Source organism: Nuphar pumila, chromosome 15 (genome assembly GCF_984573655.1).
Source record: "Nuphar pumila chromosome 15, dmNupPumi1.hap1.1, whole genome shotgun sequence".
Lineage (NCBI taxonomy): Eukaryota > Viridiplantae > Streptophyta > Magnoliopsida > Nymphaeales > Nymphaeaceae > Nuphar > Nuphar pumila.
The window spans coordinates 5726171-5747851 of NC_143263.1; the positions used below are offsets into that span (position 1 = coordinate 5726171).

The 21681-nt window shown below is 40.5% G+C and overlaps 1 protein-coding gene and 1 long non-coding RNA gene across 2 annotated transcripts; both read left to right on the forward strand.

The window, feature by feature from the left end:
- Positions 1-454: 454 nt before the first annotated feature.
- On the forward strand, positions 455-11891 carry LOC149814256 (uncharacterized). The gene is made up of 3 exons (XR_016427874.1): positions 455-621; positions 10417-10784; positions 11196-11891. It is a non-coding gene; the product is annotated as an uncharacterized LOC149814256 (long non-coding RNA).
- A 2654-nt stretch (positions 11892-14545) lies between these two features.
- LOC149814257 (large ribosomal subunit protein uL5-like) lies at positions 14546-19851 on the forward strand. Its single transcript, XM_089989008.1, has 5 exons — positions 14546-14644; positions 14772-14879; positions 15449-15491; positions 15574-15769; positions 19431-19851. The coding sequence occupies exons 1-5, from the start codon at positions 14642-14644 to the stop codon at positions 19627-19629; spliced, it is 549 nt and encodes a 182-aa protein (XP_089845134.1). The 5' UTR covers positions 14546-14641; the 3' UTR covers positions 19630-19851.
- The last annotated feature ends 1830 nt before the right edge of the window (positions 19852-21681 follow it).

The window sequence follows — 21681 nt, forward strand, 5'->3', positions numbered from 1 at the left end:
AACCAAGTCGGTCTGGCGATCCAATTCTGTTATGAGACTTTTTTCGAGAGTCAGCTACATCGCCAATATTAGCAAAGCTACCGCAAGTTGGAGCCCACTAGATCCAAGTCCGGTTTGAACCAAGTTAAATAAAATGACTAAGGCACAAACCGAGTCATTTTTTTTTTTTTATAACCCGAAGAAACTGCATCTGGCACGAAGACCTATCTGCGATGGCTCAACCTGCCATACCAATGGTCGTGCCAGTGGCGCTGGCTTACAAAAACTCTGTTGTCTAGGAAGTCAATGCTCTGTAAATCAAGTCTGGGCCTAGCCCACTTGCTGCTCAAGTTTTGGTCGTCTAAGTTTGGCGCCCAAACAGTAAACCTCTTTAACTTAAATCCAACGGTATTATTAACCAACAAATACAAGTTGGACTACCTATTTAATAAAAGAATGAACACTTTAGTCATTTTGGAGACGCACGAGACGTATGAGCATTTTGCACCGTACATATCAGCAGATTGCTACCCATGGTGCAAATCTGAGCTTATATCTGAAGAAAGATGCACTGTCACTCCACTCCATTCCCTGCCACTGCCTCCATTTCCTTCACCAAAAGATGCGCTTTTTCTGATATAGGTAACCCCAGAACTACAATTTATTCCTTTTTCCCTTGGTTGGTTATCTTGTGTGGTATTCAAATCTGGTTTTGTCTTTGATTTTCCATAGTGTGGGACCAGGTTTTGTTTCATTCTTCCAATTAAGGTGAAAAATGATAAGTATCATCTGAGTTCTTTTGTGGGGTTTTCCTATGTTCCATCTTTTACAGGGATGATATTTCCTTTGTTGAGAAAAACCCATTTTCTAGACGCATTCAGGAATGGATATCTCTGAACATGAACTAAATTTGATGAAAAATGGCGTTTTTCTTTTGTGGGGTTTCCCTTTTTCTCCCCTTTTGTCATTTTTGTGTTTCTTGAAGGTCGTTTGGCAAAATTTTTGGTAACTGGTTGAAAACGTAGCGTGTAAATCGCAGTAGCAATTAACTAATTACAGTATGCACAGTGCGGAACTAGAAGTTTGGTTTATGTTATAGTTAATTTGGATGAAGTTGCATGACGAAGAACTTGTGATAGTAAATTACTTTTCCTTGACATGAGCCCACTCTAAAATCATGTCCTCTGCAAAGCCTCAATTTGATTTTCTTTCTCTGAACATCACGAACCGAATAGAAGTTTCGATTGGAAGAGTCTCGCTCCTCAGGAAGATACAAAACGATTACTTGACTCCTGAAAACCGCTAAATCCATGGATCACCACTTTACCAAGCTTACTGAAAGCCAACTGTTTGTGTTTATGTTCTTAAGGGGTACCTACTCAACTGGTTAAGCTGGGAGATTTTGCAGTTAGGCAAACTGGTGCATTCAAACTCCTCTTAAGAGGATGAGACATAACTCCCAACTATTGAAATCAAACTTTACTGGAAACGTGTTAATTGTCAGATTTTAAAGTGTTTCCAATCAGGCATCTTGTTCCTCACGAGATCTATCCCTTTCACTTCATCAATTCCAGCATTGTATTTTCAGTAGATTGAAAAGATGGGAAGATTTAAAAATGAAATTAGCGAAAACACTTTAAACAAGTTTTGTCTAAGCTTCTTTACATGGAGAACTGGAGCTCATGGCATACTAATAATATGTTAAGCTGATGCTAACTTAAAATGTTAACTGTTATTTGGAACTTTCAAATCCGTGTTATGTTTAAAGATTTTTTTGTAATATCTGTATGCAAGCAAAGCACTTTATAACAGTTTATTTTCAAATAGATATGCTAGTCACTGCAACGTTTTTTCAAAAGGGGATCCAAGAAACGCATGAAAAATAAAGAGAATTAAGGTGGAAAATTGACTGATTCTTCATCTGTGTAGGTCTTGGACAAGCTAAGTAAAGTTTTAACAAAATATCAGAATCAAAAGTTAGCATCTGATTTTCTTGTTGGCATTTCGTCCCACCTTGTGTGTGTGTGTGTGTGTTGTGTGTACTCGTGTGCATATGCCTGCATGTTTGTGTGAGTGTTAAATTGGTTACAGTTTTCTGATTCAAGCACATTTTTATCTGGGGGAACGCATTTAATGCAGTATTCCATGGTGATTCAACCTCGAGAGGTTCTAGCATAGGAAAAAAGTGTTTGTTTAATATGGATTGGCACTGCTTTTGGTATGCCTGGCTAACTGTCTGGGCATAACTGTTGATGGTACTCCTGTTCATTCATTTTTTTTGGACCCTGTTGGATTAACCACCACGTTAACGTGGTGGTTATCCACAATGTGGATACATCCCCATTGAGGGATGATCATGCCGATAAATCAGCATGAGATAAAGGGGAACGGTGCGTAACCGTTCCCACCTTATGCATATAAAGGCTGGGTATCATGAGCGACCCAGGTGAGAAAAAAAAAAGAAAATACGGTGGAAAAGGAGATCGAAGGTCTACTCACCGACTGCATCTGGTAGCCTGGGCTCGTGAAGGGCTGCAGTCCCGCTGAGCAGAAATTCCGGCGACCTCCGACCTCCGTAAATGGCAGCATCAGGTACGCTGTCTATATTTTGTTTTTCTGATCTGTTTTTTGCAGGGCCACTGCTACAGTGACGCCGTCTGGTATGCCGCCTTGCCGGAAATCCTCGCCGGACCCAACATTGGGTTATGGGCCCACACCCCGCTTCCGCCGCGGGGTGTGCTCCGGTTTTGACCAGAAACGCAGGTCACCGTGGGGTGACCCTGCTGCTGGTCACCGGCGCCTGTCGCCGGCACCGGCGACTGTCGCCGTTGGGCGACAGTATATATATATAAAAAAAAAGAAGACTTACCTGTGACGTCTTCAATGCTCCGGCGTTGATCGTCGGCAGGCGCCGAGGTTGTTCGACGGCAGGCGTTCGCCGACTGCCAGCTGCATGGGTCGCCGGCAGGCAGCGGCAGAGGCAAGCTCCCTCTGCAAATTGATGTTGCAGCTGCTGTCGCCCCACCGTCGACTGCGGGGTGACCATTGGGTCACCGACGGTGGTGGCTGACACCTCCTCGCCGTCGGGGTTGCCGGCGATCGTTCGATCGTCGGAATCGGCGGCCACACCCTGCAACAAAATCGAAAAGGGCGAAATAGGGTTCAGAAAAACCCTATTTCGACTCTTTACGTTTTGTTTCTCGGGTCAGGTTCATTTTCTGAACCGGACCCGCCCACCCGAATCTGATCCATAAGGTGACCCGGATCGGATCTGGGATTCGGATGGGGACCCGCTCGGGTCCGACCCGGATAAGCTAAACTCCGGTTCACACCCGGATCCAGCGGTTACCGGGTCCGACCCAGATCCGGTTATTACCGGGTTTCGGCTCGGATCCAATATGAGTCGGGTTAGACCCAGATCCGGTATGTACCGGGTCTGACCCGGATCCGGTCTTAACCGGGTCCGACCCGGATCCGGTCTTAACCGGGTCCAACCCGGATCCGGTCTTAACCGGGTCAGACCCGGATCCAGTCTTAACCGGGTCAGACCCGAATCCGGTCTTAACCGGGTCCGACCCGAATCCGGTCTTAACCGGGTCCGACCCGGATCCGGTTGTACCGGGTCCGACCCGAATCCGGTCTTAACCGGGTCCGACCCGGATCCGGATAACCCCGAGTCTGACCCAGATCCAGTAAGCAGTCGGGTCTGACCCGGATCCAGAAGGGTCCAGGCACTATTTGGCCTGAACTGGATCAAGGACTGACTCAGTCCCCTTCCGGGACCAGTTCGGAGCCATTTTTGGCCGGTTCTTTCCAGTTTCTCACCGGTTCCGAGATGTTAAGACCCTGTTTTCTTAAATATAAGAAAATAGAGGGGTTTTGGCATACGGTTATAGGGTTTTAATGAACTTTTGTTCATATTTGACCCGGTTCATAAGATTTAGAACCGGTTCGAACCCTTGGATGACCGGTTCGGAGCTGTTTCAGACCGGTTCAGAGTGCTTTAAGACTGGTTCATGGCACATATGACAGATTCATTCAGTTTAGAACCATTTCGAGAGTCATATGTCTGGTCCATTCGGTTTACGGACCATTTTAAGATATAATTTTGCATATTAGCATTAAGGATAGTTAGATGATTCAGTGTTTTCATGTCACCAAAGTGACTAAATACACGTGAGTCATAAATGAATTTTATACTATCATACAGTTCCTAAGCCGATATGCACATTGTACTTGTATTCATGAAACGATAGACGACCCAAAGGTAGTTTTATCGTGTTTGGAATTTAAGTAGGGTAGAATAAGGTAAATGTGTCGAGATACATCACTCATGTGTATCCAAAGATACCTTGTGTTGATGGTCTATCTTCACACGAACCTTAGTTTTACCGAATATGGTCGGTAGGCGAAGTGGTTTCGCGTGTCGGAGCTCTTACCAAAGTAGGACTCCGATGACCCCCTTCACTCGCCTGGAAAGAAGCATATCAAAGGCCTTTATTATTTTGCTTTTTCCACTAAAGTTTTAGTCTCATATGAATGCTTCCTGATACGTGTCTTTTGTCATGCAGTTTCTAGTTCTGTGATTTTAGATGGCTCTAGCTCTATTCCTTTTCTAGATGGATCCAATTTTAGTGATTGGAAAGAAACTTTTTATTTGCATTAGGGTATATGGATCTAGATCTGGCCCTAAGGATAGATGAACCCGCTGCCCTCACTGATCAGAGTACTGCTGATCAAAAGATTGCTTTTGAGAAGTGGGAGCGCTCGAATAGACTTAGTTTATTGCTTTTGCAATCTAAAGTAGCTAAGAACATTCAGAGTGCTATCCCACAATGCAGAACAGTGAGAGAATTCATGAATGCCATTGAGGCACAGTTTGTGAGTTCAAATAAGGCCAGAGCCAGTACCCTGATGTCAAAACTGATATCTATGAAATATACTGGAGGGGGAAACATTCGCCAGCACATTTTGGAGATGAGACACATAGCGTCTCAGCTGAATGACATGAAGCTCACCATCTCTGATTCTTTCCTAGTGCATTTAGTTCTAACGTCCTTACCTTTGGAATACAGACCTTTCAAAATCTCGTACAACACACATAATGATGAATGGACATTTAATGAACTCATGTCCAAGTGTGTTGAAGAAGAAGAGAGAATGAAAGGTGAGAAGGTGCAGAGTGCACATATGACTTCTCATACGTCCAAAGTAGGACCAAGGAAGAATGCATTTAAGAGAAATGCTAGGAAGAAGCCAACTGGGGATAAGTCATCCCAAGATAAGCAATCCAACTCTGCTCCCATAAAGTGCTTCTTTTGCAAGAAGGGACACATAAAGGCAGATTGCATAAAGTACAAGAAGTGGTTGGAAAAGAGAGGTAATTTGTCATTTGTTTCTCATGAATGTAATTTATTACAAATTCCTGAAAATAGCTGGTGGATTAATTCTGGTGCTACTGTTCATATTTCCAACTGTTTACAGTTGTTCCTGAGCAAAAGAGAACCAACAATGCATGAGAAAAGCATCTATTCGGGAAACAAGATGCGTTCACATGTGAAGGGTGTTGGAACCTGCAGGATTACTCTGGATACGGGCGTAGTTTTAGATCTTCATGATGTCTTTTATATTCCATCGTATAATAGAAACTTAATTTCAATTTCAAAGTTGGATAAATTTGGATATTGTTTTAAGTTTGAAAATTCCAAATTGTTCATATTCAGAAATTCAATTGAAATTGGTTCTGCATCTGTTTATGATGGTTTATATAGATTGAATGTGAACATCCAAACTCAGGAGTCTTTGACTTCTGATTACGCATTGGTTGGAAATAAACGTAGCATGACAGATGATAAATCTTACATGCTTTGGCATCGAAGGTTGGGTCATATCTCTGAAAAGAGAATAAAGAGACTGGTAAATGAAGGGATCTTACAATCTCTAGATTTTAATGACAATGACCCATGTGTTGATTACATAAAGGCTAAGCATACAAACACATATAAAGAGGGTGCCAAACGCAGTAGTGAGATATTAGAAATAGTCCATACGGATGTATGTGGACCGTTTTCCCCATGTTACACAGGCGAAAAATATTTCGTCACCTTTATTGATGGCTATTCACGGTATATGTATCTCTACTTGATTTTCGAAAAATCTGATGTTTTTCAGATGTTTAAGGAATTCAAGAAAAAAGTAGATAAACAAACTGATAAGGTTATTAAAATAGTCAGGTCTGATAGAGGTGACGAATATTATGGTAGGTTTACTGAGATGGGGCAAAGGGAAGGACCATTAGCGCGATTTCTTAAAGAGGAAGGCATTGTGCCTCAATATACCATGCCTGGTAGTGCCTATCAGAATGGTGTAGCTGAAAGGAGAAATCGTACGCTTAAAGAAATGGTCAGGGCTATGTTGAATTATTCAACACTTCCCATAAAGTTGTGGGGTGAAGCCTTAAGGACTGCTGTGCATATTTTGAATAAGGTTCCTACGAAATCTGTGCCTAAAACTCCTTACGAGTTGTGGACAGGTAGGAAACCATCACTGTCTTATATGCACATATGGGGATGTCCTGCAGAGGCTAAACTGTATAACCCCCACATTAAAGCCTTTGATCCAAGAACAACCAGTGGATATTTCATTGGTTATCCAAAAAGATCAAAAGGGTACAGGTTTTATTGCCCATCTCACTCACCACAGATTGTTGAAACGGATAAGGCTAAATTCTTAGAAGATGGTTCAGTAGGATTAAGTGCACTTCAAAGCATTGGTTTTGAGAAAATACAGGATCCAGTTTTATCACCTGTTAAGGAAAATATCGAAAGATACCATATTGTTATTCCTAATGATGGTGCGGTTGATCATTCGATTGTTAATGCACAAATCCAAAGTGAATCTATTGTGGACAATGCGGAAGAGCACGAGCAAGATGATCAGGTTTCATCTGAGCCTGAGGAACGACCTGTTTGGAGATCCACAAGGATTAGGAGATCTGCCATACATCCTGATTATGTGGTGTACCTTCAGGAGCCTGGTGATTTCATAGATATAGATGATGACCCGTTGAATTTTATGGAAGCTGTTGAAAGCAAACAATCTTCGCACTGGATTGAAGCCATGAAAGAAGAGTTAGACTCTATGGCTAAAAATCAAGTGTGGGATCTTGTCACGTTACCTAAAGGAGTAAAGCCCGTAGGGTGTAAATGGGTCTTTAAGACCAAGAAGGACTCCAAAGGTTACATAGAGAGACATAAAGCAAGATTGGTTGCTAAAGGATTCACCTAGATGGAGGGCATTGACTATAATGAGACATTCTCTCCTGTCTCAACTAAGGAGTCAATGAGGATTATTCTGGCCCTCGTAGCTCATTATGACTTAGAGCTACATCAGATGGATGTGAAAACAGCGTTCCTCAACGAGGATCTGAATGAAGAGATATACATGGAACAACCTCTTGGTTTCTCTGAAAATAATTGTTTGGTTTGTAAGCTTAACAAATAAATATATGGACTTAAACAGGCCTCGCGACAATGGTATATTAAATTTTCCCAAGTCATTGTGACTTTCGGGTTTACAGAAAACATTATTAATCAATGTATATACTTTAAGGAAAGTGGGAGTAAGATCATTATATTGATGTTGTATGTGGATGACATCTTACTTGCAACCAACGATATGAAGTTACTTTTAGAGACAAAACAGTTTCTTGCATCACATTTTGATATGAAAGATATGGGTGAGGCTGCTTATGTTCTTGGCATTGAGATTCGTCGAGACCGAGCAAAAGGGTTTCTAGGCCTCTCCCAAAGATCCTATATAGAAAAGGTGTTAAAGAGATATGGGATGGAGAATTGTTCTCCTACTTCTACACCCATATCAAAAGGTGACAAGTTGAGCCTAAAGGATTGTCCACAAAACGATATTGACAAAGCACAGATGAGTGCTTATCCATATGCATCAGTTGTTGGCAGCTTGCAGTATGCGCAGACATGTTCTCGACCAGATATTTCTTTTACAGTAGGGGTACTTGGCAGATTTCAGTCTAATCCAGGTTTACCCCATTGGAAGGCTGCCAAGAAAGTCTTGCGGTACTTGCAAGGGACAAAAGACTATATGTTAACGTATCATAAAGTTGACCACCTCGAGGTCATTGGCTACTCAGATGCGGATTTAGGAGGATGCCTTGATAGTAGAAAGTCTACTACTGGGTACGTCTTCTTACTTGCTGGGGGAGCGATCTCTTGGTGGAGTGGAAAGCAGACGACCACTGCTGCCCACACCATGGAGGCAGAATTCATTGCATTGTACGAGACTACTTCGCAGGCTATATGGTTAAAGAACTTCATATCACAGTTAAAGGTGGTCGATTCCATTGGGAAGCCACTGAAGGTCTACTGTGATAATGAAGCTGCGGTGTCCTTTTCAAACAACAACAAAAGTACTACGTCATGCAAGCATATGGAATTGAAGTATTTTGTTGTTAAAGAAAGGACGAAGAATCATTTAGTGCATATTGTCAATATTGGTACCAAAGAGATGATCGCTGATCCTCTTACTAAAGGGCTAGCACCGGGATTATATTCCGAACATGTAATGAGGATGGGATTGTTAAACTCTTTTTAACATATGCATATAAATAAAGTGATCACTTTCAGTCATTTGATTCTCATTATGGTTGTTGTTAATCTCATAAGGATTAGAGATTCAACTAAGGACCTTTAGAATAGAATATAAAGGCCATTCTATTCATCAAGTTATTTCCATAAGGTTTTCTGGTTAAAAAGATTTATCGTCGGATCAAGTGGGAGAATGTTGGATTAACCACCACGTTAACGTGGTGGTTATCCACAATGTGGATACATCCCCATTGAGGGATGATCATGCCGATAAATCAGCATGAGATAAAGGGGAACGGTGCGTAACCGTTCCCACCTTATGCATATAAAGGTTGGGTATCATGAGCGACCCAGGTGAGAAAAAAAAAAGAAAATACGGTGGAAAAGGAGATCGAAGGTCTACTCACCGACTGCATCTGGTAGCCTGGGCTCGTGAAGGGCTGCAGTCCGGCTGAGCAGAAATTCCGGCGACCAATTTCGGCGACCTCCGACCTCCGTAAATGGCAGCATCAGGTACGCTGTCTATATTTTGTTTTTCTGTTCTGTTTTTTGCAGGGCCACTGCTACAGTGACGCCGTCTGGTATGCCGCCTCGCCGGACCCAACAGACCCTTGTAACAAAAAGAATGTTAGAACTTAGAAACTATTAGAAACATTGTGTTAATCCTGAATTTTATCCAAACTAGTTTGCTCGTCGAATGCATGGATCTTGGTCTAGTATGATTCTGAGATTTTACCAATAAGGCTCTGTTTGGAAACCCATAGATGGTGGTGTTGGAGTTAGTTCATGGAGTTTTCCATCACCATCTTCCGTTTGGGTGCACTTGTATTTGCCAAATCTGGAAGATGGGATGGGAGTTGGTCCTCCCATCTCCCAAGTCCAGCTACATCCTAGAGAGGATGTAGTTGCCAAATTCGGTGGCTCAAGCATTAAATATTTGGTTTTCCCATCTTCCAATGTCCTCTCACAATTAAATATTTGTTTCTTCCTTCTTGGTACTATTATGTGGCAGTTTGACTTTGACAGCTGTACTTGGGAGGAATATGTTCAATGCAGTCAAAATCCTAAAATTGTCTCCCAAACAGATGAAGGATTTGATAAATCCTGTAGCTTCCAAATCCTGCACTTGAAAATTCCAGGATTTGGCATCTCAGCACTAAATACAGGATTCCAAAGAGAGCCTAACTTAGATCGCATGGCTTGGAATGTAGCACATGGACTGTGATTGAAATGTGAATGCAGTAGCTTCAGTTTATGCTGGAAATGAATTCATGCTAAACAACTAATGCTGAAGCAATTATGAAATAGTTTCAGACTTTTTTGTACTTACAAGCGCAACTTTGTGAGATAGGTGGTTGATCCCCACATAATACCTTAGCTACGTTGGATGACCATATGTTCACTTTAAAATTATTTTTTCTTATCACCCTGTTCCTTTTCGACTGTGGTACCTTGGCGTTTAACTTTTGTTTGAAATACCCATGTACCGAAGTGGTTTGCAGTTTCTTGGGTGTTTTTTCAATAATGACCTTGAAGCCCTTGATTCTTCACAGTAGCCAGAATTTCTAACTTTCTCCTGGAAACATCACTTATTCCATGAAAACAGTAGTGTACTTTCTCTCTTTACACATTCCTTTTTGTCAGGGTGCATGGGTGCTTGCAATCACCAGTTCTTTGTATATGCTTATTTCCTACATCTTAATTAGGTCTTTGTCACTCCTGTGACTCAATCTCCAAAGATTAAACAATTTTTCTGGATCTGTCTGCCTAGCTTATATTCGGTTGTCAATTGGCAACTAAGAAGTCATTTTTGATGCAGCTTATTGAACTTGGCAGAGATTGCAGATGGAACTCTTGCATTTGCCTCACAGAGGGACCAGATTCAATTATCTGTTTCGAGTATAAAACCTGAAGGAAACAGAAGGGGCCATCCTCCTTGAAGAAATATAGCTTCTGATATAAATGCAGAAGACAAGGATCAAAGGGTTCAGCAAAATTCTCACAGTAAAGTAGTAGATTCATCAAATCAGGAGATCATTGCACTGTTCAGGCGGATACAGTCATCAATTTCTAAAGGAGGTTCTGTCAGCACCCCAAAGAGCGGTTCTGGTATTTCAAGATCCCAGCAGTCAGCTGATGCAGTGTTGGAAGTACTTCGCCAATACCCTACAACAAAGCTTGGAAAAGGTAATTAATGGCAACAATAGGTTCACGTCCGAAACTCTTTATGATACATTTTCTTACACATTATTGCGTCCAAGAGGGATCAAATGGTATAGTTCATTGATTTGCTGGTACCTTGGAGGATTCCAACCATGACTATTGCTTTCCAATTGGTTGTTTTTGCATTAATTGCTGCTTCATCAATCTTATTGGTTAGTGTACCCACTGCTAATTTATGATTAGTTTTGCTGTTGTTGGTACTTTCCGACTTCCACATTTGCAATAAATTTTATGTGGTCCAGTAGCTCTGGTTTAGCATGTTACTGCACTTTTATGTAAGTACAATCCGTGTGGTTTGAGATGGAGCTAAAGTTTATCAATGATGGTATTTATGGATCTGTGATGTTTGTTACTTCCTTGTTGCTTTGGTTCAAGGGAAAGCCGATAGCAAAGTGCTGCATAACAAATGATCTCTAAGGAGACAACAGCAAGGCAAAGAGGAGAAATCTGATATTGATTCTTCAAAAGAATGGGACTTCAAGTTGAGTAGGCCAGCTTCTAGTTTCTTTAAGAGGTCACCTATTCCTTCATCTGCATCTAAAGGAAACGTTGACAATGGTCTGGTTTCAAGCAAAACCGACGAAAATGCTGGAGAGTTGCAGAGAATTGATGAGATGAATCTTACAGAACTAAGGGAACTTGCAAAGTCTAAAGGAGTTAAGGGCTACTCCAAGTTGAAGAAGGCAGAGTTGGTGGAGTTGTTGAAGAGCTCAATCCAAGCTTAGTTAGTATTCAACTTTGACTCTGTGTGTGTGTGTGTGTGTGCGCACGCGCACGTGCGCATGCCTTGGAGAACTGGAGAAATTTATATTAGCAATAAGAACTTGATGGTAGGTGAGAAAATTTTCTTAGCCTTTAACTGTGACTGTGTGTGTCTGCATGTGCGTGTGTGCATGCATGCGCATGTTCACATCTGCACAGATCCTCTTACTTGGAGAACTTCTGGAGAAAGTTGTATTACCGGTAGGATTTCAATGGCAGCGGAGAGAATTCTTTGGCAGTTAGCATGCATGGTGCAGGGATGTGATGCATTCAAGTTATATCTATGTGAACATGCACGCTTGGATTGAATGGGTTCGAGTAATATACATCCCACATGCCTACATGTCCGGAGGTGCAAGTGTGTAAAGGGTTCAGCCAGGTCAAGGGATGTGCACCTGCTTGGCCAGCAACTAAAGTGCACATAGGGACCAACCTAGAGTGTGTGCAAACCATTGGACGTGTTGGGCCATTTATAAGGGTGGGGCAGCCTCTGCATTGCCCTCCCTAAGCTTCCAAACTTCTGTTGTAGTTTGCACCATGATAGATGAATATGAGGCATGGTTCATATGTGTGCATTGATGTATAGTTAGCTTACCAACTCCACATTCAGCATTTCCCAAAGGGGTTTGGTGTAGTGGGATGGGACCTAAGCCTCTAGGCAGGTGATCTAGATTCAAATCTCATGGGCAAGCCTAAGTGTGACGACGACCATAAGTACGGCAGACAAAGCCAATGCAATTAGGTCTCTAATCTTGGGGATAATTTCTCGGTGTAAATATAAAAAAAAAAACATGGTTCATGTAATTTACATCCATGCATATCCATAAACACCTTTTTTGCATATTCGCATAATCACATGGTGGTTTGAACCGTACATGAGTAGACCAACGCATAATGAACATGGAGTTGATAACTAACCATACATCAATGCACACACTTGAATAAATACATTCTTATATGTATTCACATACACACGCTAAAGTTGGGATATTGTTACAAGATCATGGTTTTATCTCGATAAAATAGCACAATGAGTTGAAAGAAGTGATAAATTGAAACAAATGCGTTTTTTTAAGCTTTATTGGCATTTTATGAATTTAATATCCAAAAATATAATGAATTTAGATTATCCTTCGGATTGTGAATATGGGTAAAGGCCATACCCACCAAACTTTTTATCAAAATTGATCACTTTCCAGATAGCCAACAAACTTCTTCCAATCAAACACTCTAAATCTTTTTAACCTATAATCAGATGGATTAGACCTCTCGTAAGGGCCGAGAAGGGTCAGGTTGACTATGGACTGGAGTCAATGTCTACAGGCTAAGGCTACGTTTGGTTGTGTTTTTGAAAAGTGAATTCATTTTCAAAATTCACTTTCAAAATCTCATGATCTCATAAGACCTAAAGTGAATGTCAAACAAATTAGATTTTCTTTTTAAATCTCGCTTTTGGGTCATGTGCTAACTTACTTTTTATGAACTTTATTTTTGGTATTTTATGTCAAATTTTTTTTTGGTTGCTGTTAAAGCAATGTCAAATCACTTTCTAAAGTGTATTAGGAAGTGAATTTTATATGATCTAACCAAACTTAAAACTCTATGAGTACTCTTAATCAGAGTGGGGATAGTTTCTCATTTGGCTTAGGCCTTGTGGCAAAGGACATGCACCCTCGGTATCAAATTCTCACCCTTCTTCAACTTGAACGCCTTAAAGACCAACCCACCTAGCCAGGTGTGCAGAGCCCTGCTCGTTCTTGGTATCTGACTTTTGAATAGGCCTGGATCCCATCATAAAATTACGGACCTAGAGTTGATCTAGGGACTTATGATACTGAGTCCGGTGAAAAATGGATGAGTACAAATACTATTGGTCTTTTGCATGGAAAATGGGTCCGAGTAAACCCAACTCGGATTTGGTTGAATTTGTTTATCCAATCTTGAAACCAGATCCAGTAATACCCAACCATGTATGTATAGAAGTACAGAACATAACTCGTCCAGATATATGCTCTATCCGTATCCAAAAATATGGCATTGTAAGTAGGGGTGGCAAAATCTGACCTAACCCGCCAACCCGCTTCTTAGCTGGGTTAGGGTTTGGCTTAAACGGGTTCGTGTCGTAAACGGGTCGATCCACCTAACCCGTTTATTAAACGGGTCGTGTTAAGGGTATGCCAACCCGCCAACCCATTTAATAAACGGGTTAGGCGGGCGGGTCAACCCGTTTACAAGAACCCATCAACCCGCAACCCATTTATATAAAGGCCTTAAAAATTAATGTGTCGTGTCAACCCGTCAACCCCCACTTATTACATGAACCGTCAACCCGTGTCGACCCGACCCGTTTATTAAACGGGTTAGCCGTGTCGTGTCGGGTTACCCGTTTAATAAATGGGTCGTGTTTGTGTTTGCCACATCCGACCCGTTTAATAAATGGGTCGTGTTTGTGTTGATGTATTCTGACCCGTCAACCTGCCTACCCAACCCAATTGCCACCCCTAATTGTAAGACTGACTGATTTGCAATTTTGCATTCCTACATTTATCAGGGTTCAAACGGATCATATTTAGTCATATCCGATTTGAATCCACATGTCATTTTCAGATTTTGAACCTATAAAGTAAGATCCAAATTCCAAATTGGATTTGGATCAGATTGGCTGACGTGAATTATTTTCAAATCGGATCAATATTTCAAATCGGATTTAAAATCCAATCCGGTTGAATCTTTTACATGTAAAGGGCTTGTTTGAGCCGTTTTTTACCAGACTCAGTATTACCACGTATATTTCGAATCCGGGTTCGACCCTGCCTCATCGGATCTGATTAGGACCTGTCTCTGGTTCAGATCTGATATGATCTGGATCATATCCGATTCTTTTGCACCTTTACGTCAGTCATTGCCCCAAGAAGAGGACATTTAGGTAAATTGGCGAGGCGCCAAAACCCTATAAGTTTTAGGGTTTGATGTGTGCAGCCTCACACTCTCCCATTTTATAGAGAGAGAGAGAGAGAGAGAGGGAGGGAGAGGTGAGGCTTCAGAGGGCAGGCAAGAAGATGGTGGGTTTTCTCCTTCCTCTTAATGAATTTATTTTTATGGATTTGATAGGTTAATTCTGTGTTTCTGCCTTCGATTGATTCATTTTTGCGTTTTTTTTCTCTTTATTGTTTTTTGTTGTTGGGGTAGGCAGCGGAGAAGAAATTGTCGAACCCTATGAGGGAGATCAAGGTTCAGAAGCTCGTCCTTAACATCTCCGTCGGAGAGAGCGGTGACCGATTGACCCGTGCCGCCAAGGTACCATTTCCCTCCTCTCTTTCTCTCTCCATGCGGTGTTTTGCGGTAGTTTTAGTGAAATTTTTTCATACCCACAAAATAATGCGGTGTTTTGCGATAGTTTTAGAAATAATTTCATACCCACAAAATGATTTGGTCAGGAAACCATGATTAGAGTTTTTTATTTTCGGAAGGATGCACGTTATCCTTCAAATCGATCTCATTTCTTGCGATTAAAGAAAAAAAATTTAACCCCCAAGGGCCAATATTACATAAATCTTGGATCCCATCTATTTTTCTTATAATTTCATTGTGTTGTATGCACACCCCATCTTAACATCTGGTGCAATTGTTTGCTTATTTTCTGTTCTTTCTGATTTTTATGGTTATTCACTTGATTTTCTCGTTAAGGACGTAATTGAATGGGAACATTTGAAACCGGGTGTTTAAATAGTTAAAATGTCCGTGAAATATGCTGTGGTAAATAGGATCGTACACTTGCTATGCTAGAGCGATTGGTAGTATGGTGAATAAGAAGGTGAAATTTGTTGGGTCGTGCCTGTTTTGATGAATTATGCTTTCGTGAATAGGTCTTGGAGCAATTGAGCGGACAGACGCCGGTGTACTCAAAAGGTTCGATGAGTTTTTGTGGCTTTGTCCTGTTTGTGTGCGTTTTGGAAATGCAGTACAATAAAATGATTGTTTTGTGTTACAGCTCGGTACACTGTTAGGTCTTTCGGTATCAGGCGTAATGAAAAGATTGCTTGCTATGTCACCGTTAGGGGCGAGAAGGCAATGCAGCTTTTGGAGAGTGGGCTGAAGGTGAAGGAGTATGAGTTGCTGAGGAGGAACTTCAGTGATACTGGGTGCTTCGGGTTTGGGATTCAGGAGCATATTGATCTTGGAATAAAGTAAGATTTTACAGTCATTTTTTGTGTGATTTGATCCTTTCTTTGTTTGGCATCTTTGTTTTGTTTGCAATGTAGTCAGTTGTCTTGAAGAAACCTCGGTAATTGCTATTAAATTTTTTTCGTTTCTGGTCTATTGGAATCAGGTTCAGTTGAGTAATATTGAATTTAATCATCTGCTGAAGTTATTCCCAGCTTTCTCTATGCTTAATTTTTCTGTTTTAGAAATAAGTTAATCAATTTCTTATTGCCTGGTATTCGATTGTTCCACCAACACTGTCAATGTAAATGGACAAGTTTCAAGTGGACGTGGTCTTTTGGTATCCAAAGCTCCTGGTTGTGTCTTGTCTTTTGATATGCCATTTTGCATTGATTATATTGCAATTTTTCTTGTAAAGGGTTCAATTTGATTATATCTTTCCTTCCCATTCATACGCTTATATGTTATGTCATAGATATAATGCTGTCTCCAACTGGCTGGAGGGAAGACTGTTCACTCTTGTTATATATACATTGTGGTTTTCATCTGTTCCAACACTCCAGTCGGATACTAAAATGAAAAGTTACATTTGTTGGGTGCACACTTTTCTTGTTCTATTGGCTTGGTGGTATTATGGAGCTTTGCCTTCTAGTTCTGGTCAGGCTATCTCCTATAATCTTTACTGGTCTTGGCCCAGATAGTTGGTGGTTTATTATGTTTCAACTTTTTCTAATTTCATGAGTTTATTTTTACCTTCACTATGTGTGGGTGCTATTTGTGTTCATATTTGGGTTAAGCATTGGGATGCATTTTTGCCCTTGGTATTATGTCCATTTAAGTTTTCTTCAGTTTGACACAGGTGCACTGTTTTCTGATGTTGACTTTGTTTCTGTCTACTAGATTACCATGGGTATTCTTTGAAAATAAGGTCATTTTGTGAGAATTACTTGTGTAATAATGGACTTTTTTCCCATGTATTTGCTCATTGATTACTAAGCCTAAATTGTAAGCTCCAGATATTAGGCTTTGATTGTGAGTTTGATTGCACTGATCTACTGAAATTTCATGAATACGACCTTCACTACTGATAGGTTTCAATTTTGTCATATTTTGGCCAGTTAGGTTTTAGTTTTGTCTAGCAGTTACTGACTGAAAACCTTGTTCAAGTAAAATATGACTTGCCTTTCATGATCCGGTATAGGCTGGATTTGTCTTTTGATTCAAGGTTGTCTGTATCATGCCGCATTATACGATATGGTACGATACATATCGTTACTTTTGAAGATTACAATACGATACACACTCGTATTGCGATACAGTTGTGTATCGTACCCGTATTCAATGTATCATACGATACACCTTCGACACACTTTAAAAAGGCTGATTTTTTTTCATTTTGGGTTTAAAATACCTTTTGAGGGCCAAGTTCTCCATTTGTCTGGAGGCCATTAGAAGTGCATTTCCATTGTTTTTTTCACCCAAAGAAGTGTGTTGGGTAAAAAAAATGCATTTTCACCATTTTTTCACTCAAGAAAATGAGTTAAGTTAAAAAATATTTATTATGAGTAAAATTACAAAGTTACTCTCCAAAAAAAAGTTGGATCCACCAAAATTAAAGATTTATATCAAGGTAGAAATTAGGCTCATTCTTCCAACAAAGATGGCATCAGATGATCCGGCATGGCATGGGACACTCAAGTAATGAGTGAAAACCGATTGAAAATTGAGTGCTACTATTGTCATAATATTTTTGTTTATGTAGTATGAAGGTATGAGTCTTGTCGCATGTTCTTCAAGATATTTAATATTTTGCATTGTTCTTGTGAGATAGTTGATGCTTAATGATGTTTTATGCAGCTCATAGAGACATAAGTGCTTCATTTGTGATTTTATAGTTCTATTTTGTGCAATTCATCATTATTTTATGTGATGACTTTTTTTTTTTTAGAATTTTTACTATTTTTCTGATTTTTTTTATTTTTTGGGGATTTTTTGAAAATATTTATTAAAAATTTATGATATGTTTACGATGCGATTTGGTGTTACTATTGTCCTGACCGATATGGGTAACGTTACACCACTTACAACCTTGTTTTGATCTAACCAGTTATACATTCCTGTCTTCTTGGGAGAGAGCTTCTTCAGGAATAACATCAGGACATAGCTAAGCCTGAATACACACATCTGTTGTTTATACATTTCTTCTCTAATCCATTTTGGTTTTGATCACTGATGTATTATAATATAACCAGAGCATATCTTAAAACTATAATCCAACAGACTTAGGTCTGTCCTTTATATGAGGTGGAATTTTCTCTTCAGCATAGCAACTAAGGGGATTTCTGTTTTTCTGGCCCAAGTACGACTGCAAATCAGATGTGGTTTGGAGTCTTATGAATCAAAATCTCAGCTTCCCCTTGCAATTCTGATTCTCACCCAAATGAGAAAACAACGCTCATTTACTTTTGCAAATGAGTCATTTTCTCGAGACCCATTTTCTCATGTTTGTCTTGATGCGAGAGAATGAGGCCAATGAATATCATTCTCTCATTTGCATGAGAAATGAGGGTCTGATTCTCATGAGGCATAAACAAGCATCACCTAAGGGTACGCTTGGTTGCATCTCATGTGATTTGGAATTACATGAGATTTAGAAATTGAATCTCATTTGAACTGTACCCCAAAGCAACCAAACATGAAACTTTTTTGGCACATAACCCCAAAAGCAAGTTTTTAAAAAGTGAGTTGGCATGAAGCCCCAAAAGTTAGATTTAGAAAGTAAATCTCATTTGTGTGGGATTCACTTTCTCATGAGATTTTGAAAGCGAATCTCTTTTGGGCTATGTCACATGGGTGGGGGTGCGGCGAAATTTCAAAAATTTTGGACACGGGGACACGGCTATATATATATATATATATCCAGTGTGTGCATATATGTGGATATTGTCCTCTAAAGTTTGGCACCAACACGAGTGTTTTTACAAACTTTGCAAATTGTACTTTTGCCCTTGCAGAAAGGGCAGTCCGGGGGCTCCCCCCGGCGTGGGTCCAAAACGAGGACGGACTCGGCCTTGATTCGTTGACCGAGTCCGGGCCGTGTCCTAAGCCGCACCCGTGTCGGGGCGTGTCGACTCGGGTGCGGCGCCTCCCTAGCCGAGTCTGTGTGACTTAGCTTTTGAACAGTATTTTCACTTTTCAAAAACACAACCAAACATACCTTAGGAGTACCAAAGATTTATTTTTACAAAACCAAGTTGGGTGTGCCCTTGGTGGGCACCTGAATCTTAATCCTTCAGCCAATATGTTATGAATTCGCCATTCAGCCATTAATTTTGGTTCCCATCAAGAAACACCTACCGCAGATCAAAAAATGCCGGTCCAGCTTCTGAAACTAAAAAATTGTGAGCTTCACACATGCTTCAGGGCTGTTCAAGTCAAAGGCATAGTAACTAGAATTGGGAGCTCAAGTATGTTATTGGGGTAAACCTGGTAGCTTACATTGCAGTTAGCTTGTGTCCATGCTTAAGAAAAGAAAACGGTTTCTGTTTTGTTAATACATGGTTCTCCCTTCATTGTGAACTACTCTTAATTTGTACTACGGTGTTTCTTCTGCTCTTTTATCAATTTTTGGCATTTTACACTTTATCTGATGCTTGCCAATTGCCATTGTTTCTCCCTTGTAAGGTACGATCCCTCAACTGGGATTTACGGTATGGACTTCTATGTGGTTTTGGAACGTGCTGGATACCGTGTGAGCCGTCGCCGCCGATGCAAGTCACGACTTGGCATTCATCATAGGGTAACAAAAGAGGATGCCATGAAGTGGTTTCAAGTTAAATATGAGGGTGTCATCCTTAACAAGTCTCAAACTACTGCTTCCTAGTTTTCTTCTGTTTCTGTTCTAAGGATTTCAGATTCAATTATGCTTTTGTTGAGTTTCTGTCTACCGATAGGAATTAACACTTGTTGCTTTTTATGGAAAGAATAGTCCTAAGTTGTATTGGGAAAGACATTTTGTTCTTAGTTTGTCAGTATTTTTGGAAGGTGACACTTTCTTGTTATGCCCAGCGCAGTTTTTCAAGAGGTTGAGGTTTGTTCTCATTAACCTTTCAGATTTGTTCACCATTTAGTGGTTACCTCTAGGATAATATCCACTCATGATTTTTGATGCGCACTATGTCTAGGATCATATGCAGGTATGCAGTAATAATTTTGGATGCACACTATTATTTCTGGGTTACACACGCCTGTGTGCACGCATGCATGTAAATAGTGTACTGCATCTTGACAATGTAGAGCCATCATTTTGATCATTTGTGAATATATTGATCTCTGCAGTGTCTCAGTTTTTTCTTCATCTTCATCTTCATACTCAAACTTTTCATATGAACTTTAATGAAGCTGGTAGATGGAATGAGTTGGGAGTTTATAAATACTCTCCCGTCACCTTATGTCCCTTTCTACCCATCCTCTTGACTGAAGAAATTGTGGGAACTGATATTTCACAATTCCTTTATGCTGTGTTTGGGAGGAGGCATTTGGAAGAATATTCAAAGGGAGTTGAGGGAGATGCAAATACTGGAACCCAGTGGAAGTGTATTTGAATGAAAATATCAACTTCCATGATTGTTTGGAAATGCCAGTTACTCCCTCCAGTATTTGGCTTGCAAGTCCACCTGATTCCTTGATCTTGTTTGGATAACTTTGATTTAGAGTGTGACTTACAGGTATCCAAAATAAAGTGACAGATTTGGATAAGAAAGATTTTACCAAATAGATAAAATATAGACTATTGATTATGGGTCTGGTCTGAGTCCCATGTGTAACTGTTATTACCATTATGTTGTATTTGGTTTACTTAGAACTAGAACAGATATAAAATATTGGATTTGGTTTTGATTCGACGTGCAATTATTATGTTGGATTTAGTCTACCTAGAACTAGACTAAATATAAACTGTTAGTTTTTGTTTTGGAGTCCCATGCCTGACTCATGCTTATTTGTTTTGCCTAAATCCAAACCAAATATACACCAAGGGATGTTGCCTAGATCTGAGAGAGAGAGAGAGAGAGAGAGAGAGAGAGAGAGAGAGAGAGAGAGAGAGAGAGAGAGAGAGAGAGAGAGAGAGAGAGAGAGAGAGAGAGAGACTATCCACCTGAACAGCACCAGAATCCTTTCAGAATAAGGGGTTGCAAATACATCCCCAATCGTGAAGGAGTTGAAAGGGGGGAAAGCAGGGATTTGAAGCCTCCTTTATACCTGTTTGCCTTTACGATTCTCAGACCTATTAAATTTTCTTCACCGGGATTTTGTAACCACCTCAGATGCCCTCCTATTGTTCTGGCAACAACCTCCAAACACAGCCTTATTCTTTTCTAACTCGCATAGGCTCCTAATTGATTAAATGATGGCTACACTGAACTTTCACTAGGGTTGATTATGGACTTGGTTGGCCTGGTTTGAAGATCATAGGGCATCTTAGATTGGATCAGTGTAAATTCTTGCCCCAGCGTATACATCCAAATTCACATGATTGGTACACCAAGCTTTTTTCACAAGGAGCAGGGATGACTCTTGCAATCATTCATGTTCACGATTTCCAAACAAATGTCTTACACAATAAAGGCAGGAATGGTCCTTACCTACCTTGGATCCAGACATGACTAAGCCTAGACCTATCAGCCTTGGATCCAGACTCAGATGAGTCAAGCCAAGACCTACCCTTTAATGGGCATCATTCCTAAGCCATGCTGCAGCTGTCTTACACAGTGTAACAAGTTATCAGGGTGAACCATCATTCTCCAGGGATTTATATTATCTGGGGCCTAGCATCATGGGTCGTGTTCAGCCCATTTAGGGAAATGTCCCGGTGCAGGCATATGCCCCTCTGCTAACAGCCTGTTTATGCCCATCTTTATTTGTTCTGTGGGAAATC